General features: G+C 40.2%; 2 protein-coding genes across 5 annotated transcripts in view; one reads left to right on the plus strand and one right to left on the minus strand.

The window, feature by feature from the left end:
• Positions 1–22,846, plus strand: part of ASB4 (ankyrin repeat and SOCS box containing 4) — a 259,323-nt gene that overhangs the window by 21,754 nt on the left and 214,723 nt on the right. The window lies entirely within an intron of this gene.
• The window catches only part of PON3 (paraoxonase 3), a 44,284-nt gene continuing 26,046 nt past the window's right edge, over positions 4,609–22,846 (minus strand). The window contains exons 5-10 of one of the 4 annotated variants that reach the window (XM_081531525.1): positions 19,292–19,418; positions 14,560–14,760; positions 11,635–11,716; positions 11,270–11,398; positions 5,624–5,789; positions 4,609–4,877 (exon numbers count right to left, since the gene is read on the minus strand). In XM_081531525.1, the coding sequence (XP_081387651.1) occupies positions 5,631–5,789; positions 11,270–11,398; positions 11,635–11,716; positions 14,560–14,760; positions 19,292–19,418 (698 nt within the window). In that variant the 3' untranslated portion in view covers positions 4,609–4,877; positions 5,624–5,630. Of the gene's footprint in view, positions 5,790–11,269; positions 11,399–11,628; positions 11,717–14,559; positions 14,761–19,291; positions 19,419–22,846 lie in introns of all 4 variants that reach the window. The other 3 variants (XM_081531527.1, XM_081531524.1, XM_081531526.1) reach the window with 3 other exon arrangements.

Raw genomic sequence — 22,846 nt, forward strand, 5'->3', positions numbered from 1 at the left:
CCACAGACAGTCTTCAGATTCACTATGGAAGCCACTCGTTTTTACTGTAGTGAAAATTGCCAACAGTCCAGAGAATGTTCCATCTGTACTTCATTTAGGTTTTACTTCTTAATGGAATCAATGACATTTTACAGGTTCATGTGATACACCAGTTAGCTGTTAGAAACCACAGTGCTCCATTTCCCAAAATCATCCCTAATGAACCCAGCTTTTTCTGCTCTGTCTGTCTAGAGTATCAAATTGTGTGTTAAATGTTTCCATTACATTCTCTATTCCTACTTAAGCATGTTCCTCTTGGATTTCCTCACTTGCCCTTTTCTATGCTAATTATGGTCTTTTACATCTCCAATAAATTATTTTCTAAACAACCTCATTGCATGGGAAAATTGAATTTTGGCAAAAAGTAAGTGATTTGTTTTTTGCTGTAGACAATTTCCTGCAGTATTGTGATGTATAATAATTTGAATACAAGTACGTCAATAATATGATGTGTGCAACCAGGTCTTCTGTGATGGTGTGGTAGAGACACTAACTCAGCACCTTCCACCTCTTTTCCAACATCCTTTGGGTACAGTGGTTTAAACTCCTGGCTACATATTTGAATCATATAGGGAGATTTTATAACATAGCAGTGTCTGAACTTCAGCAGGGGTGTGGGTGAATATGGGGGGAGTCAGATACCACTCTTCTAATGCGCCTTCTTACCCTTCAGGGGTAGTAACTAGAACCTGTACTTCCACAGCTCTTGAAGTAACAGTACAGGATGTGATTTTTTGCCTCAAGTCAGAAGGGCTTGAGCAAGACTGAAATTTGAAACCTTGAGCAAAGAAGCAGTATAGCAAACATCTGCCCTGCTGGTTTGGCTGCAGGCATGGTTCTGGATCCTACAGTTCTTATGATTCCCTGAGCTCTGGGTCTTATTTATTGGGCCAAAATTATCTACACTCCCACAAACAGTGCATGAAGTCCCATATATCCTTAACTTTCTGTCAACACTTGACAATATTGAGTCTTTTAGTTTTGCTAGTCTAATAGGTATAAAGTAATTTAAGAGTGCTGTTTTAATTGGCACTTCTCTGATAATTGAAGGTTCTAAGCTTTTCTTGTGCTTCATTTTCTCCCCCTCTTCTGCAAATTGCCTCTTCACATTATTGCCTGTTATCTCTTGGGGTTACTGTCTCCACTTTGTTATTCTCAAGGGTTCCTAATATATTCTACTCTTTAATATGTTGTCAGTTTAACATTTCAAATATTTCTCATTCTGATATTCATCTATAATCTTTGTGAATGGTGTCCTTCACTGAATGGAAATCCTTAAGTTTGATGACTCAAATTCAATCAACTTTCTTGTCTTAGAGTTTCTATTTTTGAAACATTGTGTCAGACGTCATTCCCTATCCTTAGGTCATAGATACTCTCCTATATTGTCTTCTATTAACTCTAAAGGTTATAGTGTTGATCCTTGCTCAGTAGTTACCTAGTGATGTTAGGTAGGACATAGTTTTATTTCCTTGCATAATGTGAGCTGGTTTTCCCACTTACATTTCCTAAGCATCCTTACCGTATTAATTGGTGCTGCTAATTTGATCTTACTTGAATTCCCCAGGCAGAAATATGTTTCTGAGATCTCTGTTCTATCCCATTGCTCTATTTATCTTTTTCTTGTGCAAATACTAAACTGTTTTTATTATTAGACCTATCCCTGCCCTTCATTTTTATTTTCTGAAATTGACTTAGCTTGTCCATACACATAAAGAAATCTATCGTGAGGTACATTGTATATACTCAAAAATGTATTATATATATATATATATATATACATACATTGTACTATATACATTGTATATATATATATATGTATATATATATACATATATACATATATATGTATTGTATATATATATATATATATACACACATTGTATATACTCAAAAATGTATTTTATATATATATATATATATGGAGAAGGCAATGGCACCCCACTCCAGTACTCTTGCCTGGAAAATCCCATGGACAGAGGAGCCTGGTAGGCTACAGTCCATGGGGTCGCTAAGAGTCGGACATGACTGAGTGACTTCACTTTCACTTTTCCATTTCATGCACTGGAGAAGGAAATGGCAACCCACTCCAGTATTCTTGCCTGGAGAATCCTAGGGACGGCGGAGCCTGGTGAGCTGCCGTCTATGGGGTCACACAGAGTCGGACACGACTGAAGTGACTTAGCAGCAGCATATATACATATATATAGTGTTATAGAAAAATTATAAAGAAATATCAATGTAAACCACCATCCAAGTCAGGAAATGCAACAATGCCAGCTCTCCAGAAGTTTTCCCATGTATGTTGGCCTTACTACAATCCCACTTTCCCTAGAGGCAACCACTGTCCTAACTTTTGTGATATCCATCATTTCCCTGTTCTCTCTAATGTAACAATCTAAGCATGCATCCCCAAACAACATTGTTTAATTTTGCCTTTTTTGGGATTCCTCCCAAATAAAATCATTTTAATACCTTATGTATTAATTTTTATGTTTTTTGGCTCAACATTATTCATGAAATTCATCCATGTTTCAAATATCACTAGTTGTATACATTGCTGTATACTGTTTCATTGTATGAATTTACTACAATCTGTTTATCCATTTCAACTTTATTAACATTTGGTTATCTCTAGTATTGTTTCTTTTAATTTGAAAAAATTTTATTACAAACTCAATTTCTCTAATGGTAATAGAATTATGATTTATAAACTCGTCTTGAGTCAGTGAAGGAACTGTGATAGAGGACATTAGCTACTTACCCAAACCCTTCCTCTCTGGGCATAAGGAGACCCAGCTGAACTAAATTTCGCAGCTTCCCTTCCAGTTAGGTATTGCCCTATGATATCCATTATTAATAGAGTGTTAATAGAAGTGCCATTTCCAGCTTGGGCCTGAAGATATTTGGTATGTTTCCTCATACTTTCTTTTGCTTTTCTTTGGGATGGAAACCAATATGATGATTGTTCATGAAGATGTTAATACCCTACAAAATATACTCTCTTGCATGAAAACTGCTAGACCCCTGGAGTACCACAAGAATTTTCATGCCCATCTGTCTGAGAAACTGTTATCTGAGATCTCTGACGTGAAAGAGATTATAAATATTTTTCTAAAATGAGGAAGCATATATATAACACTGGCATATAACAAGTACTGTTCTACATTTTATATATATTAACTCTTTTAATCCTCTTAAAAACTGTAAGTGCTAATTAGTCTTATTACCTCTATTTTAAAGAAGAGAAAACTGAAACTCAGAGAAGGCCAGAGTTGCACAGATAGTAAATAACTGAACTGGGGTTCAAATCCAGAAAGTTGGTCTCCAAAGTCTGTGCTCCTACCTACTATGATGTACTATCTTTAAGCCACTATATACAAGGGGTCTTTATTACAACAGCTAGCGTGCATGCGTTATAAGTTGCTTTAGTCATGTCTGACTCTCTGCAACCCCATGGACTGTAGCCCACCAGGCTCTTCTGTCCATGGGATTCTCCAGGCAAGAATACTGGAGTGGGTTGCCATGTTCTCCTCCAGGGGATCTTCCCAACCCAGGGATCGAGCCCACATCTCTTATGTCTCCTGCACTGGCAGGCATATTCTTTACCACTAGCGCCACCTGGGAAGCCTGTTACAACAGCTTACTGTGACCTTAAAAATACAGGAATTTGAACATAGAAGCAGGGTTCAAAAAATGACCTTAAATATGTGGTTAGATTAGAGTTGAAGAAACATTTCACAGACTGCCAAACTGGAAATCCTTGTAACATCATCACACAAATATTTTAAGAAAAACATTTCCTGCAATAACTTGAAAGGCTGGCCATTTCCCCAAAGAGCAACTGGAATGTTGTTGTGCATTGGTTGGTTGTCCCTTGACATTTTTAGTACAGGACAGTGATAAAATTATGTGTTCAGGTAAGAACTAGCAGGCTTAAAGCAGAGGCTATAGAGGAGGTCTAGAAATGTGGTGCTGTGCCCCAAAAGCAGGAGGAAAACTGGCTACAGCTTATAGCCTTTCTCAAATACCTCCTAGTTAGGAAAACCAAGCGAGCCAGCACTGTGGGATATATTCACCACTTGGTCTCCTTTTACCCATTCCCTAAAATGGCCTCAAAGGAGGCAGAATTTAGGTGAGGGATAGCTAAATGGGTAGACATGGAAACCAGGAAGTAAAGTAAGCTTGAAAACTGTGTTCCAAAAAGGAATCTCAATTTGTTGCTGGCACATGGCAATTACTGGAAACAAACAGATGCTGAATCCTATCAAATTCTAACCTATTTACGTTTCAGAAGCAACCAAAAATCTGACCTGGAAATGTCCTCATATTCTCAAATGTACACCTGTAAGAAGGAGGCTACTAAAATTACATAGTCTTTCTAAGACTCACTTTCATGTGGTCTTAAAGCATAATGTACTAGAAAGAATTCCAAAAGGGTAAAATTTGGACTCACAGGGGACCTAGAAAAATACACCGTTACCAAGACAGGTAACCTTCTCATTTCTTCCCAGGTGAAATAATCTCATTGTTATGGACCAGAGACTGCTAAGTGTATTCTACTCTTCCTTTTAAGAGAAGAAACAGGTGTTTATTATTGTTTATTATTGATATTCTGCTCATAATCAGTCAGTTCAGTTGCTCAGTCGTGTCCGACTCTTTGCGATCCCATGAACCGCAGCATGCCAGGCCTCCCTGTCCATCACCAACTCCCAGAGTCAATCAAACCCATGTCCATTGACTCGGTTATGCCATCCAACCATCTCATCCTCTGTCATCCCCTTCTCCTCCTGCCCTCAATCTTCTTCTTCTTCAGGATCTTCTTCAGGGGGTCAAGTCTGTGGAATGTTGCTTAATAAGTGTTTACTGAATCAACCAAAATAACAAGTTTAAAGCAGCTGAGGATTAACAGTTCTGAGGCCCTGCCTCCTAGTTCAGAGTCAAGCTGATAACAACACTTCAATCCAGAGATAAGATATCACCATAAATAATGACCTGTTACAAAGATCAGATTACCCTGGCTTAAAGTAGACAGTGCCATCTGTCTTTGTCAGGTTTTCCAGAATCTGACTTCCTGTGTGTCTGCATTGGGAGAATGCCAGTTCAGGGAGGGCTTGGGCAGTCTCACAATGCCAATTCTTGCTTTTATCCATGTGTTGGGCATGTGACTGGCAGTTTGTGCCTTGTGCAATTGAAGGAAGAGAACGGGAATTGTAAATATTTGAACATTAGCTCTTCTCCTGGTCTGGACTGCAGGAGGCTCAGAATAGCACAGCTGTATGAGGTAATTTAGCCACACAGCTACCAAGTGAGCTGGACACCTCACTCATCACAGCTCACATGTCTTATTGTAGAAAGAATATTGGGAGTAGTAGGTTAAAGAATTGAGAGGTTTGGTTTCTTGTTGGACTGTCGCTAACTTAACTTACAATTAGGGGAATATTATGTAATCTCTCTGCTTCTTTATGTCTATCCATAAGAAAAGCCTGATACACTTTTATTGGTGTTTGTCATTTACTTAGAGTTCCACTTATCATAGAATTAGTGGTTTACTTTTGCCAAACGTGTAGACTTTTGGGAATACCTGGAGTCTAGAGCTCACAGTACAGGGCTTTGTGAAATACAGTGCCTATGAGAAGCTTCCCCCTGTAGATAGAAGCCACAGAGCTGCCCTGAAGGACTGAGCCATTGTTGGCATACATGGTGCTTATCACGGGCTTCTCAGACAGAGCCTTCCGGATGCGGAGTGCCTGTCAAGAAAGAACACTCATTAGTAGATATAAGAACAAACAGCTGTCAGAGACATTTTCCTTCCCCAACACTCCAGGACTTGTACAATTCTCAGAAATCAATAAGTTAAAATCTGTGCATCTTCAGCCTTTTTTCCCCCTTATTCTGATGAAAGTATTAATGTTTCTAATCAAGTGGGCTAGTAATCTCACATCAGCCAAATTCCTCAACAGATGGTTTTCACAATTTTGATAGTTCAGGCATCTCTATAGAGACAGGTAAGAACCATGAATGCTCGTATCTAATTGAGTGTGCAGCCTTCCTTCTGTAGAAAGGGTCTTGCCTTTCGCTGGGCATACACCAAAGGGAGGTAAATGTGGAGCAAAATAATGAAGGGACAGTGAGTTAGCCAGCCAAACCAACCCAGAACCAGTGGATGGTAGTTTTCACAGCTGCAGCCCCCACTCAGGGAAGCAAGCGTAAAGAATGCACACTCTGGAATTCACTCTGACACGACTGCCTAGTCCTATTTTTGATCTGCAGGATTAACACTCTTTAGTTTGCTAATCAGTAAATATACAAGTGCTCAGGTTTCCAAATAGCTTGGATGAAGTTCGCTCAACCAGGACATGATGTGAATTAAAGAAAACCAAGTAGGAGTTCATGAGTCTATATCGACATCTCTTATTAAAACAGAGTTTGGTAGAGTTGTTTTTTTTTTAAGTTCCTATCTTAAGGAAGATCCCACAACTTTATCTCAGGTTTGTTACGTGGAAATACTCAAGATGGAACTCATGTTGTAAACATTCAGTTCAGTTCAGTCGCTCAGTCGTGTCTGACTCTTTGCAACCCCATGAATTGCAACATGCCAGGCCTCTCTGTCCATCACCAACTCCCGGAGTCTACCCAAACCCATGTTCATCGAGTCGGTGATGCCATCCAACCATCTCATCCTCTGTCGTCCCCTTCTCCTCCTGCCCCCACTCCTACCCAGCATTAGGGTCTTTTCAAATGAGTCAACCCTCTGCATGAGGTGGCCAAAGTATTGGAGTTTCAGCTTCAACATCAGACCTTCCAATGAACACCCAGGATTGATCTCTTTTAGGATGGATTGATTGGATCTCCTTGCAGTCCAAGGGACTCTCAAGAGTCTTCTCCAACAGCACAGTTCAAAAGCATCAATTCTGCGGCGCTCAGCTCTCTTCACCGTCCAACTCTCACATCCATACATGACCACTGGAAAAACCATAGCCTTGACTAGACGGACTTTTGTTGGCAAAGTAATGTCTCTGCTTTTAAATATGCTGTCTAGGTTGGCCATAACCTTCCTTCCAAGGAGTAAGCGTCTTTTAATTTCATGGCTGCAGTCACCATCAGCAGTGATTCTGGAGCCCCAAAAAATAAAGTCTGACACTGTTTCCACTGTTTCCCCATCTATTTCCCATGAAGTGATGGGACTAGATGCCATGATCTTAGTTTTCTGAACGTTGAGCTTTAAGCCAACTTTTTCACTATCCTCCTTCACCTTCATCAAGAGGCTGTTTCATTCTTCTTCACTCTCTGCTATAAGGGTGGTGTCATCCGCATATCTGAGGTTATTGATATTTCTCCCGGCAATCTTGATTCCAGCTTGTGTTTCTTCCAGCCCAGCGTTTCTCATGATGTACTCTGCATATAAGTTAAATAAGCAGGGTGACAATATACAGCCTTGACGTACTCCTTTTCCTATTTGGAACCCCATAAACAGTATGAAAAGACAAAAGGATAGGACACTGAAAGATGAACTCCCCAGGTCAGTAGGTGCCCAATATGCTAATGGAGATGAGTGGAGAAATAACTCCTGAAAGAATGATGGGATGGAGCCAAAGCAAAAATGATACCCAACTGTGGATGTGACTGGTGATAGACGCAAAGTCCGATGCTGTAAAGAGCAATATTGCATAGGAACCTGGAATGTTAGGTCCATGAATCAAGGCAAACTGGAAGTGGTCAAACAGGAGATGGCAAGAGTGAACGTCGACATTCTAGGAATCAGCGAACTAAGATGGACTGGAATGGGTGAATTTAACTCAGATGACCATTATATCTACTACTGTGGGCAAGAATCCCTTAGAAGAAATGGAGTAGCCATCATGATCAACAAAAGAGTCCAAAATGCAGTACTTGGATGCAATCTCAAAAACGACAGAATGATCTCTGTTCGTTTCCAAGGCAAACCATTCAATATCACGGTAATCCAAGTCTATGCCCTGACCAGTAACGCCGAAGAAGCTGAAGTTGAACAGTTCTATGAAGATCTACAAGACCTTCTAGAACTAACACCCCAAAAAGATGTACTTTTCATTATAGGGGACTGGAAAGCAAAAGTAGGAAGTCAAGAAACACCTGGTGTAACAGGCAAGTTTGGCCGTGGAGTACAGAATGAAGCAGGGCAAAGGCTAATAGAGTTTTGCCACGAGAACGCACTGGTAATAGCAAACACCCTATTCCAACAACACAAGAGAAGACTCTACACGTGGACATCACCAGATGGTCAACACTGAAATCAGATTGATTATATTCTTTGCAGCCAAAGATGGAGAAGCTCTATACAGTCAGCAAAAGCAAGACCGGGAGCAGACTGTGGCTCAGATCATGAACTGCTTATTGCCAAATTCAGACTTAAATTGAAGAAAGTAGGGAAAACCACTAGACCATTCAGGTATGACCTAGATCAAATCCCTTATGAGTATACAGTGGAAGTGACAAATAGATTTAAGGGACTAGACCTGATAGACAGAGTTCCTGATGAACTATGGACAGAGGTTCGTGACATTGTACAGGAGACAGAGATCAAGAAAATCCCCATGGAAAAGAAATGCAAAAAAGCAAAATGGCTGTCTGAGGAGGCCTTACAGATAGCTGGGAAGAGAAGAGAAGCAAAAAGCAAAGGAGAAAAGGAAAGATATTCCCATCTGTATGCAGAGTTCCAAAGAATAGCAAGGAGAGATAAGAAAGCCTTCCTCAGTGATCAGTGCAAAGAAATAGAGGAAAACAACAGATTGGGAAAGACTAGAGATCTCTTCAAGAAAATTAGAGATACCAAAGGAACATTTCATGCAAAGAAAGGCTCGATAAAGGACAGAAATGGTATGGACCTAACAGAAGCAGAAGATATTAAGAAGTGGCAAGAATACACAGAAGAACTGTACAAAAAAGATCTTCACGACCCAGATAATCACGATGGTGTGATCACTCACCTAGAGCCAGAAATCCTGGAATGTGAAGTCAAGTGGGCCTTAGAAAGCATCACTACGAACAAAGCTAGTGGAGGTGATGGAATTCCAGTTGAGCTATTTCAAATCCTCAAAGGTGATGCTGTGAAAGTGCTGCACTCGATATGCCAGCAAATTTGGACAACTCAGCAGTGGCCACAGGACTGGAAAAGGTCAGTTTTTGTTCCAATCCCAAAGAATGGCAATGCCAAAGAATGCTCAAACTACCACACAATTGCACTCATCTCACATGCTAGCAAAGTAATGCTCAAAATTCTCCAAGCCAGGCTTCAGCAATATGTGAACCGCGAACTTCCAGATGTTCAAGCTGGTTTTAGAAAAGGCAGAGGAACCAGAGATCAAATTGCCAATATCCGCTGGATCATCAAAAAAGCAAGAGAGTTCCAGAAAAACATCTATTTCTGCTTTATTGACTATGCCAAAGCCTTTGACTGTGTGGATCACAATAAACTGTGGAAAATTCTGAAAGAGATGGGAATACCAGACCATCTGACCTGTCTCTTGAGAAACCTGTATGCAGGTCAGGAAGCAACAGTTAGAACTGGACATGTTGTAAACATTAGCCTCAACCAAAAATAAAGGGTGTCAGAGATTGTGAAGAAAGAAGTCTTACCTAAAATAAATAAATGATTAAACTTGAAAATGGAGACATGAAAAAGAGTCTAAGCAATTTTCAAATCATTCTATGGATCATATTTTCTTTTGTTCTTTATTATTATTATTATTTTTTTCTTCTCTTTTGTTCTTTAAAAGCAGATGTTATTGTTGGGCATTTGTAGAAAAGTTATATGTATCACTTTGTGAGGCACACATCTGAGGCTAGAGTAGCTTGCTACCTCAGGGTGACATTCTTCAGGCTCTAGTCTCAGACTGTACTTTTCATATTTTTTTGATGTTTTGGGTTTTTTGTTTTTTTTTTTTTTGGTTGTTATTGTTTCTGTCAAGAAGTTGTGACTAGGGAATTCCCTGGACGTCCAGTGGTTAGAACTCCATAATTTCACCGCCGAGGGCATGAGTTCAGTCTCTGGTCTGAGAACTAAGATCCTACAAGCTATGCAATGTGGCCAAAAAAAAAAAAAGTTGTGACTAATTTGTTAATAAAAGAAAAAAATTTTTTTTAATTTTTATTTATTTATTTTTACTATACTGCACAGCATGTGGGATCTTAGTTCCCCAACCAGGGATCAAACTTGAGCCCCTGCATTGGAAGCACAGAATCTTAACCAGTGGATTGCCAGGAAGTCTCAAGAAACAAATAAAAAAAAAAAAACTAAACCAAAGATTAGCAATTTTGGAAGCAGTATGTTCTCTTTACCCACTGGACCAACTACCAGGGTGGTGTTTGAGGCTCAATTTCCCAACACCCCGAACCTAGATTCAAACATTATATCTTTGTTAGAATCTTACCTTCTCAGTGAGGTCTATCTTGGTCTCTGTATTTACTAAGACCTGCTGTCCCTCTGTTCACAGCAGTCCTGATCCCTTTTACTCTTACTTTCCAACTTCAAACTTACTATTAATATATAATTTACTTATTTCTTATGCTTATTGTTCATTGAATGTCTCCCTCCCTAACAGTAGGGATTTTGGTATGCTTTATTTTCTGATATATATTCTAAGTATGAGAACGAAGTCTAGTGCATTATATGTGCTCAATAAATTTTGGGGAATAAATCTCTCATAATAGGTGTGCCAAGAATTTATATCTGTATTTAAATTCACTAGAGATTTTTTTTATTCTTAAGCATGATGCTGTAGAAATACTTTATGCTATTGTTTTTAATGCCATATAAAATTCAATGGTGTATGATATTATTTTAGAAGAGATTTAAAATAACATCTTTAAAATGAGACATTCTTCAGCACTATCATATATAATAGAACTGCTGGCAAAATCTAATTTTGTTTTGAGGTTACAGTCATTTAAATCAGGGTTGCCCAATCCCCTGGGCCTCGGACTGGTACCCATGATTCCCAAAAACAAGTATAGCCTTTGTATGGATGGGATATGTTGCTTAGCACTGAGGGTTGATGGGCACCAGATGACTTGAAAGGGTTAATGGGCTGTATCTCCCCAGCCTGTCCCAAATCTTACTCTTTCTATATGCGGAATTTGTTCAGTGCTGGAACATCACATATGACCTGCTGAATTCTCCCAAGTCACCTCCACACATTATTTGTTCTTGCAGCTTTCCCCTGCAGTTCTGGGAAGTCTAAGAACTTACTTCTGACCCTGGAGGATCCTCAGTGTTATACATCAGCAGCTTGATGGCATTAGGGTGGCATCCTGCCAAAATATCTCCCGTGTCAGGATCAACAGTTAAGTTATCCACTAAGGTGTCCAACTGGATTACCTTCCAACAAAGAGGAAGCAGTGAAACATTGTTCTGACTTTCATCCCTCCCTCATCCCTCCTACCAGCTCCTTCTGGCTCCCAAAATTGGTATTTTTGCTACTGAATTTTGTAAGTGCAAACATAATGTCACCATCATTCTTCTAAAATAGTCTCATTTCCTTCATTCAAGTACATTCCCAAGTCAAGCTTGGGAGCTAATGGAACATGTTGTGTGGGAAACCAGGGTACTGTTACCTTGAGTTGAGTTAAATCCCAGTTGTCATGTATTTTCATCACATGAATGTTCTTATCCACTACATCAGCTACATAGATATACCTTTGAAGTAAACAACATTTACATTTGAGCAAGTAATAATGAAAGATGACACTAACTCTTATTTTGGAAAAGAGATACACAGATTCACAAGCTCAACATGCCAGTGCAATACCTTGCTAAACCACAGTGAAAGATAATGGAGTAGTATGTTTAATCCTTTTGAAGTACTTTCAGTTCAGTTCAGTTCAGTCACTTTGTCATGTCCGACTCTTGGCAACCCCATGAACTGCAGCACACCAGGCTTCCCTGTCCATCACCAACTCCCGGAGTTTACCCAAACTCATGTCCATTGAGTCAGTGATGCCATCTAACCATCTCATCCTCTGTCGTCCCCTTCTCCTCCTGCCTTCAATCTTTCCCAATATCAGGGACTTTACAAATGAGTCAGCTCTTCATATCAGGTGGCCAAAATACTGGAGTTTCAGCTTTAATATCAGTCCTTCCAATGAACACCCAGGACTGATTTCCTTTAGGATGGACTGGTTGGATCTCCTTGCAGTCCAAGGGACTCTCAAGAGTCTTCTCCAACACCACAGTTCAAAAGCATCAATTCTTCTGTGCTCAGCTTTCTTTATAGTCCAACTCTCACATCCATACATGACTACTGGAAAAACCATAGCCTTGACTAGACGGACCTTTGTTGGCAAAGTAATGTCTCTGCTTTTTAATATGCTATCTAGGTTGGTCATAACTTTCCTTCCAAGGAGTAAGCATCTTTTAATTTCGTGGCTGCAATGACCATCCACAGTGATTTTGGAGCCACAAAAAATAAAGTCTGACACTGTTTCCGCTGTTTCCCCATCTATTTCCCATGAAGTGATGGGACCAGATGCCATGATCTTAGTTTTCTGAATGTTGAGCTTCAAGCCAAGTTTTTCACTCTCCTCTTTCACTTTCATCAAGAGGCTCTTTAGTTCTTCACTTTCTGCCATAAGGGTGGTGTCATCTGCATATCTGAGGTTATTGATGTTTCTCCCAGCAGTCTTGATTCCAGCTTGTGCTCCCTCCAGTGCAGCGTTTCTCATGATGTGCTCTGCATATAAGTTAAATAAGCAGGGTGACAATATACAGCCTTGACGTACTCCTTTTCCTATTTGGAACCAGTCTGTTGTTCCATGTCCAGTTCTAACTGTTGCTTCCTGACCTGCATACATGTTTCTCAAGAGACAGGTCAGGTGGTCTGGTATTCCCATCTCTTTCAGAATTTTCCAGTTTATTGTGATCCACACAGTCAAAGGCTTTGGCATAGTCAATAAAGCAGAAATAGATGTTTTTCTGGAACTCTCTCTTGCTTTTTTGATGACCCAGCGAATGTTGGCAATTTGATCTCTGGTTCCTCTGCCTTTTCAAATCCAGCTTGAACATCTGGAAGTTCATGGTTCATGTATTGCTGAATCCTGGCTTGCAGAATTTTGAGCATTACTTTACTAGCGTGTGAGATGAATACAATTGTGCGGTAGTTTGAGCATTCTTTGGCATTGCCTTTCTTTGGGATTAGAATGAAAACTGAGCTTTTCCAGGCCTGTGTCCGCTGGTGAGAGCTTTGAATATGAAATTTGACCAAAAGCAATGGAACTGGGTTTCCAAATGACATACAGGCTCAGTCTCATTAGTTAAAATAGTCACACCTTATTCTTTAAATTGAATGGAGGTAAGTGGATCTCTTATAAGGCCAATAGATTCTATACTTCTAGTGCTTGAAACTAGTGCTTAAAAAGATGTAGCAGATGATCATGAAACTCAATCATAATCATTTTAAAAAGAGGAAGAATACTTAGAGTTGTTTTCCACAGGGATCATCTCTACTTACTATCTTACCATTACATTTAATATTCATAGTACTCTTCTTTTTAAATAACCTTCCATTTTAAAACACTTGAAAAGAATGTTTCTCATAAAATTTTATACTGCATGAAATAGCATTTTCTCATAGAAAAGGCTGCTGTAGTATGAAAGGAAGTCTGCCACTTATACAATCACTGTGCCCAGTCTAAGTTGGGCCTCCCTGTCTAATAAGAACTTTTGGGTAATTGAACTTGGTATAAGTGGTTAAAGTCCTTCTGGCCTCATAAAGAATAGAGGTATTGTGCATTTATTCTGCTTTTTAGTCACACAAGAATTTGGAACAAATTATGCCTGCCTCCCTGTGTCCCTGCCCAGGCTCTTTTTGCTACCACCTGTCCTGGGTGTCTAGGAGTCCACCAGTACCTGGGCCAGGGGGTAGGGCAGAGCAGTCCTAGGCCCTGCCCTGACAGGCTGGAGCAGGCTGCGGGTACCTCCCATCCCAGCCAGCCTCCTGTCTCACCTAGCCTTCCATGGCCAGAAAGACGGGGCCCTTGAAATTTAAGAAATTAAGATAATAATATAAACAATGATGAAAAGAAGGCTGGGCCATAGAGACTTGTCCTCTCCTGGAGCCCAAGCCCCACCTGGCCTTGTGGCCATGCTGGATACCCACCTCGGGACTAGGCACACATCACCCCAAAACAGGGCCCCAGACCTCTGTAATTTTATATAGAGTTCGAGCTGAAGCTTCATATATTTAATTCGTTTTGTTAAACAAGAAAACATATATCCTTTTTCCTCTTTAAAAAAAAAAAAAAAAGAATTTGAAACAAGGACCTCATATCCATGAGTCCAAATCCTTTATTTTGTTGAGGGACCCTTATGTGCACAAGGGCAATGGTTGGCTTAAGATCACACATTGAGTGTGAACCCTTGCCACACTGGATCCCTGCACACATGTATTGAGTACTTAAGCCTCAAAAAGTAACCACTTCTTCAGGGACGGAGTCCACAAGAACATCAAGGGTAAAGGGCTGAAAATTCATAAAAGAGCTTACTTCTTGTCTAGTGAGATTGTAATTCCATTGGCAGAACTAAATCCTCTGGCCACCACTTTAACCTCTCCTGGGCTGTAGAAAAGCACCTGAGTCCAGCGAAGATCCATGACCAATTCTAATAGTGCCAAGAAGAAGTTGGTAAAATAGTGGTCTCTGGTGGCATAGAACTGTTCTGGTCCAAGAACCACAATATCATTCACACTAAATGAAAAAAAAATAGAGAGACAGAGAGAGGGAAAACCAACAAACCATGGACTATTTAAAATCATGAAATCTCAAAGACAATAAATTCATCAGCTTGAAGAATTGTACAAGAACTAGTCTAGATTAAAGAATTCCACAAAGAGTACATGACTTTTCATTGCCCTGATGGGTTTTGTTTTAGCCACTTGTTATTTTCTCACTCTTCCCTTCCATAGAAGTCAGCAAAAACAGGTAAGTATACAGATAAACCCCAAATCTAAATCTGTTGACTTGTGAATGTTAATAATAGTTATCTGTGGTGGTCATACTGCAGTTCACCAGTAGTTCTGGTTCTCTTCTTTCTTGAATTAGGCTTCTCTGTGCCCTTGAAGTTAGGTACAGCCATGTGACTTGCTCTGGCCAATGAAATGAAATGATATATTAGCTTTCAAGATGGGAGGCTTTGAGAGCCAGTATGCTTCCCTCACTCTCCCACAGTAAAAAGCAACTTTTCTGATAAAGTGTGGTCCTCTCTTAGGGTTCTACATGAGGACACCATACAACCAACTTCCTGAATCCACAGTGGACATATAGCATGAGTGAGAAAACAAAACAACTTCATGGGTTTGAGCTTGTGAAAGAGTTAGGGTTTTTCTTTTGTATTATTGCACAAAGACCCAGATCAGTCTGACCTTTATATTTTCTCTGCATAGGTGGGATTATGAGTGTTATTCTTTCTTATTTATGTTCTTCAATACCATTAAAAAATTTAAATGAATCAAGTCTTACTCTTACAACAAAAGTCTATAAAAACAAAATCAGTTCCATTTTAGAAAAGAAAAAAAGAGATGACTTGAAAAAAATGCAAGAAAAAAATTGAACTTTGTGTGTGTGTGTGAAGCTCCTTTATGAAAGCAACTTTGTAAAATACACAATATTGTCAATAAGTTTAATATGCCACCCTTTCTAGTGGTATACAAGATTTAAAAATTTTTTATTTTATATTGGAATATAGTCAGTTAACAATGATGTTAGTTGCAGGTGTATAACAGAGTGATTCAGTTAAACCTATACACGTTTAGACTTAATTTAGGAAAGAAAAATTTGGATGAATCAGGAGATACTTTGAGGTTTTGGTGTATAATGATTTTCCCAAGTTTGTTGGGCTACTTGTCTTTTAGGTCTCAGTTTACGCAGTCCTTCTTCCAAGAGGTATTGCCCAACACCATAGATTAAGTTAAACTCCCTCATAATATGCACTGTAGCACTTTGTTCCACCTCTTGAAATGCCTTTGTGTTTATCAGGGCACCTCTCAAAGTCCTCAAAGCCCACCTGCTCTGTTCCAGCTGGCACTCTTCACCCAGCTCTGCATGGGACCTTACAGAATTCCACAGTGCACCCTTCTAGTGCCTTACCCATGTCTGTTATGGGCCCTCTTACTCCTACTTCCAGGCCTCCAGGTTGATATCAAAGCATAGGATATCACCAGATTTGCCTTGCACATGCGTAAGGAGCTACATGCAGGAATTAAACACCCATTGAAGTAAACCTTTGACTACTGAAAGATGAGGCTGGTGTATAAATTCCTCTTCCTTTCTTATCTTGACTAGACTGTCTTGAAATGATGCCTATGTTCCTTATTAGAGGGCAGTCCCAAGATTTCAAGTAGTCAGTTGCACTTAGCATTGGTGGCTTGACAAATATATTTACTATAGACTGTCTTCTGTGTCAGTTCAATTCAGTTTAGTCACTCAGTCATGTCCGACTCTTTGCGACCCCATGGAGTGTAGCACATCAGGCCTCTCTGTCCATCACCAACTCCCAGAGTTTACTCAAACTCATGTCCATTGAGTCGGTGATGCCATCCAACCATCTCATACTCTATCATCCCCTGCTCCTCCCGCCTTCAATCTTTCCCAGCATCAGGGTCTTTTCCAACCAACCTAGACAGCATATTGAAAAGCAGAGACATTACTTTGCCAACAAAGGCCCGTCTAATCAAGGCTATGGTTTTTCCAGTAGTCATGTATGGATGTGAGAGTTGGACTATAAACAAAGCTGAGTGCTGAAGATAGATGCTTTAGAACTGTGGTGTTGGAGAAGACTCCTGAAGAGTCCCTTGGATGGCAAGGAGATCCAACCAGTCCATCCTAAAGGAAATCAGTCCTGAGTGTTCACTGGAAGGACTGATGTTGAAGCTGAAACTCCAGTATTTTGTCCACCTGATGCAAAGAGCTGACTCATTTGAAAAGACCCTGATGCTGGGAAAGATTGAAGGCAGGAGGAGAAGGGGACGACAGAGGATGAGATGGATGGATGGCATCACCGACTCAATGGACACGTGTCTGAGTAAACTCCAGAGCTGGTGATGGACAGGGGGGCCTGGCGTGCTGTGGTTCATGGGGTTGCAAAGAGTCGGACACGACTGAGCAACTGAACTGAACTGAACTAGGTTAGTCATAGCTTTTCTTCCAAGGAGTAAGTGTCTTTTAATTTCATGGCTGCAGTCACCATCTGCAATGATTTTGGAGCCCAGAAAAATAAAGTCTGTCACTGTTTCCATTGTTTCCCTATCTATTTGCCATGAAGTGATGGGACCAGATGCCATGATCTTAGTTTTCTGAATGTTGAGCTTTAAGCCAACTTTTTCACTCTCCTCTTTCACTTTCATCAAGAGGCTCTTTAGTTCTTCTTCACTTTCTGCCATAAGGGTGGTGTCATCTGCATATCTGAGGTTATTGATATTTCTCCCAGCAATCTTGATTCCAGCTTGTGCTTCATCCAGCCCAGCATTTCTCGTGATGTACTCTGCATATAAGTTAAATAAGCAGAGTGACAATATACAGCCTTGACGTACTCCTTTTCCTATTTGGAACCAGTCTGTTGTTCCATGTCCAGTTCTAACTGTTGCTTCCTGACCTGCATACAAATTTCTTAGGAGGCAGGTCAGGTGGTCTGGTATTCCCATCTCTTGCAGAATTTTCCACGTTTTGTTGTGATCCATTGTCACAGGCTTTGACATAGTCTCTTCCTAATAGTGCTGCTGTAAAAATGTTACCACAAGCTGGGAGGCTTAAGACAACACAGATTTGTTATCTCATTTGCTGTCTGTCTTCTTATAAGGACATCAATCATATTGGATTAGAGGCGGGCTCTAATATAGCCTCATCTTAACTAATTACATCTACAAACATCCTATTTGCAAATAAGGTCATGTTTTGATGTATGGGAGGGGGATTAAAATTTCACCTTATCTTTTTGAAGAGACACAGTTCAACCTGTGACAGTCCCCTTCCACTGCCTTAGGTTGGTCTCTGACTTTTGCCTCCTGTGCTGGTCCTCCCTAATACACGAACTGTGTCTCGAGTTTTCCCTCTGGCTATGCTGAGGAGCTGTTCCCATGAGGTGATGCTATTGCAGTCGATCTTCACAATCACCAGATAGGTAATCAGGCCTATGAGAGAATCCCCATTTTGCTGAAGAACACTGAAGCGCAGGTGAAGTGGTTGGTCCACAGTTTCTCAGTTACCTTGTGGCAGTTCTAGTCCCCACCACACCTCAGAACCCAGCACGATCCATCATGGGAAAAGTCAACAACGTGAAGTTCTCTTACTTCCTCCCCTCTGCTTTTGTGGCCCCCTGATTATGTTTGGAGAAATTAAAATATGTTGTTGAGAAAGAGAGCAAAGAAGAGAAGATGAACTGCGTTCCTTTGCTTTCCCTACTCTTCTACCTGATGCGAAGATGAGCCTCTGCTATTTTGGAACCAGTCTTTCAGTGCTGAGTCCGTTTTATAAAAGATTCTTCATAGTTCATTACAGGCTTGGAACAGGCAACCTAGCCCATAAAATAACTTAGAATTTTTCTCAAAGATGTTCACCACAGTGAATAAGAGCCCAGCTTTGAATTCAGATGGGTCAAGGTTTACACCTAGTTCAGCCACTTACAAGTTATGTAACTTGGGCAACTAACTTGGCCCCAAACTGCTCGAAGTCTGTTTACTCCTGCCTGTCACTAAGGGCAGTTGTGAGAAGAGGTGGATTAAATATTTTGGCACAATGCCTGGCACATAGTCAATACTTAATAAGTGTGAATTTGTATATGTGCCTACAGGCCTTTTCCTTTTTTTTCCTTCAAATTCTACTTTAAAACTCTGATTGAACAAAGGCATGGTCCTTCTGGAGGCTGGTTATACCATCCAGTGGGTGTGGCTTTCAGATTACAACCTACTAGGACAACTAGAGGCTGTGCGTGTTTAAAGAGCCCAATAGCAGGTACTGCACTGTTGTGTTACTGAGGATGGAATTAGAGCTGGGGAATCTAACTGAGCACCTTTATAGGATTAAAATGCTTTCAAAAAGTTGGAGATATTCAATACCAAATACAGCAATTTCTAGTGAGGTGCTGGGCAGTGTCACCATGGGAACCTTTAGAAAGGTTTAGGAAAAAAAGGCTTCAAAACAAAAGTTTAAGACAGCCTGCTGAACTAAGAAAACAAAGCACATAGCAGAGGCACAAAATAAATAGAAGTGCAAAATAATTCCATACCTTTTGAGAAGTTCGTGTTTTATAGTTTTCAGGTATACCAAAGAACGTTGTTGTTCCTCAAATTTAAATATTTCCACGGTGGAGTCCATATGGGGATGATTCACAACATAAAGATACACAGTTTGGTCTAAATTGAAAAAAGGCATAATTTCCAAGAAGTTGGCTTCTATTTCAACTACTTTAGACATAGTATAGAACTTGATTATGTCCAGGGATTTTTCTTACACATCTTGTATCTGACCCCCACGACCCATCTGCTGTAAGTCAAACAAATGCCAGAATCCCCCTTTTATTGAAGAAACTGACACTCAGAAGGTTAATGACTGATGAGCAATTTTACCACCACCCAGTGGCAAAGCCAAGCCCAGATAGTTCTGCAACGCTCCATTCAGCCTCGCCTGCACACCCTCTCTAACAGGAAGATGCAGAACTACCAGGGTGCATAAACACAGATGTGGTTTTCCAAGGTGGCCTTTCAACAAACAGAAGTGGGTACAAGCAAGTGAAGCTTTCCCGAGAATTCTTTTCTGTGAGAACTGCCTACATTGCAACACACATTTAAGAGGTGTCAGGTCTGAGTAAACATATTAAAATAAACACCTCCCACTTAGAGAATGAACTCCTAACACAAGTCACCCTACCTGAGGTTGCAGAAACGGTATTTATTCGTGAACCCAACGGATGTGAAATGTAAATATGAGTGTAGGAGAAGATAGATTAGCCAGTTCTAGGTTATAACCAGCCTCAGGAATGTTCATCTGTATATTCTCATACTGGAATATGAACTGCTGTGATGTGAACCAGATTAGGGTACTCTGGCTTGTCAGAGTAGTCTTTTCTAACTTACTAGGAGCTCTAAATCAGATGAGCTCCAGAGTCTGAAAAAACTTGGACCCATGCTTCCACTCAGGACTGGATCTGCATTCATCTCCTCAGTTCCCTTCTTGGGGTTTCCAGTTATGCAGTGGAGCAAGCTGGAAGCTGGAGCCCTGAGATGTGGGGCTTATCCTCAGGGCCCCTGAAACACACGGGCAGCTTTATCTGAATTAAGGAAAAGTGCTCCCTCACAGATGAACCTTTCTTTTGATCTGACCCAACTCTGTTCCAGGGACTTGACAGACAGAACACGAGTAGGATTTAGTCCCCACATTGCCCTTCAACAAGACACTCTTGCTGGTCACAGCATGAAAAATATATGTGCTGCCCTGGCTTTACCCCCTTCTTAAGACCTTTTTTTCATTTAAGAGATGCCTGGTGAGAAGACTTTTGTTTTCTATCTTCTCATTCATGCCAATTTACATATAATGTTTTGGCCTTGTGAATTAAATACACAATTAAAGGAGGTCACTAACAAATAAAATAAGATGTTAATAATAATACACTCAACTTCTGAAAACCTGATTATATGCCTGAGGATTAATCAGTAAATGCTGTTGCTGCTAAGTTGCTTCATTCGTGTCCGACTCTGTGCAACCCCATAGACGGCAGCCCACCTGGCTCCCCTGTCCCTGGGATTCTCCAGGCAAGAACACTGGAGTGGGTTGCCATTTCCTTCTCCAGTGCGTGAAAGTGAAGTCGCTCAGTCGTGTCCGACTCTCAGCGACCCCATGGACTGCAGCCTACCGGGCTCCTCTGGGAGCCGGGGATTTTCCAGGCAAGAGTACTGGAGAGTGGGGTGCCACTGCCTTCTCCAATCAGTAAATGGTCCTATCTTTAAAAAAAAAAAAACAGAAAGAAAAAACAACTCTCATTTCTGAGAGTGATGGGAATCATATGATGAATTTTCAGGAGGGAGTGACATGACCACATTTGCACAGAAAATAACTACTTGCTTATAAGATGATTTGAAGTGATACAAGAGGGCAGGTGCCATCAGGGGCCACTGCAGAATCTAAGAAAGACATGCTGGGGACCTGGACTGTGATGGTGCAGGGAGGATAGGGAGAGGTGAGCAGCTTGGAGAGTTCTGTGAGGGGTGGATTGGACAGAACATTGTAACTAGTCGACTGAATGGGGCAGGGAGAGGGGAAGAGTCAAAGTTGGGCCCAGTGTTTTATTTTGAGGAATAAATTATATATGAAAGTACTTTATGAACTGAAGAACGATATAAAACTGTTAGGTACAATTATCTTTTGAAGAAGAGCTTGCTAAGCAAATACACATCATATATTATTATAGATTTCAGGGGACTATTTAACTTAGTGAAAGACCCTGATGTGTGGAAAGATTGAAGGCAAGAGGAGAAAGGGATGACAGAGGATGAGGTGGTTGGATGGCATCACTGACTCAATAGACATGAGTTTGAGCAAGCTCCGGGAGATGGTAAAGAACAGGGAAGCCTGGTGTGCTGCAGTCTATGGGGTCGCAAAGAGTTGGACATGACTGAATGACTGAACAACAACAAAAATAGCTTTGAGCTATTTAAAAGGTGCCCATTTATTTAAAAATTAACAAGTCTCTGTTGGTTCAGATGAAAGGTATGAAACAGATCGATTGGATAAGTGGACTGAGATAATTATTAATAATTTTTTTGTTCACTGAAATTAGTCTAGCAAATTTATATTTAACAATGCATTGTAACTCCAGTATGTAATTGGAAGAATTAAAACACCATTCATTCAAAAATTTTGATTTGAAACACTTCCATTTCTCCTCCTTTTCATGTCATTACTACTAGAGAGGTTTTATTCTTCTTATATTTTACATGATCTGTAGACCCACAAATATTTAAAAATTGTTAGTCTGGAGTTATACACTATAAAGAAAAATAATATTATTTTAAAGCATATATAATATAGTGTATTCATAACTATGCTCTGTTTTCTGTGACAGCTTTTTTGAGATATAATTCAGTTGCCATTAAACTCACACTTTGAAAATGTACAGTTTAGTGTTTGTAGTGTATTCACAGAGTTGTCTAGCCATAGCCACTATCTAGTTCCAGAATATTTTCATCACCCCCCCCAAAGAAACCCCATATCCATTGGCTGTCACACCCCATTCCCCACTCTCCTGAGTCCCTGCCAACCATGAATCTACTTTTTGTCTCTATAAGTATACCTGTTCTGGACATTTAATATGAATGGAATCATACAGCATGTGGCATTTAGTGACTGAATTCTTTCACTTAGGGTAATGCTTACAGGGTTCATCAGTACTTCATTTATTTTTATTGCCAAATAATATTCCATTGTACAAACATACCACATTTTGGTTATGCATTCATCATTTCATGGGAATTTGGATTATTTTCACCTTTTGCATATTAGGAGTAATGCTGCTATGACTATATGTGTGTAAGTTTTTGTATGAACCTATGTTTTCAGTTCTCTTGGGTATGTGCCAAGGAGTAGTTTCTACATCATATGGCAATTCTAGATTTAACATTTTGGGCAACTGCCAAACTGATTTCAAATGTGATTGCACCCAATCCCACCAGCAAAGTGTGAGGATGTCAGCTTCCTTACATCTTTGCCAATGCTTGTTATTGTCTGTCTTTTTTTATTGTAGCTGCTCTATGGCTATAAAGTGGACTCATTATGGTTTTGATTTGCA

This window comes from Giraffa tippelskirchi, chromosome 10 (genome assembly GCF_054371585.1).
Source record: "Giraffa tippelskirchi isolate mGirTip1 chromosome 10, T2T-mGirTip1v1.2.pri, whole genome shotgun sequence".
Classification (NCBI taxonomy): Eukaryota; Metazoa; Chordata; class Mammalia; order Artiodactyla; family Giraffidae; genus Giraffa; species Giraffa tippelskirchi.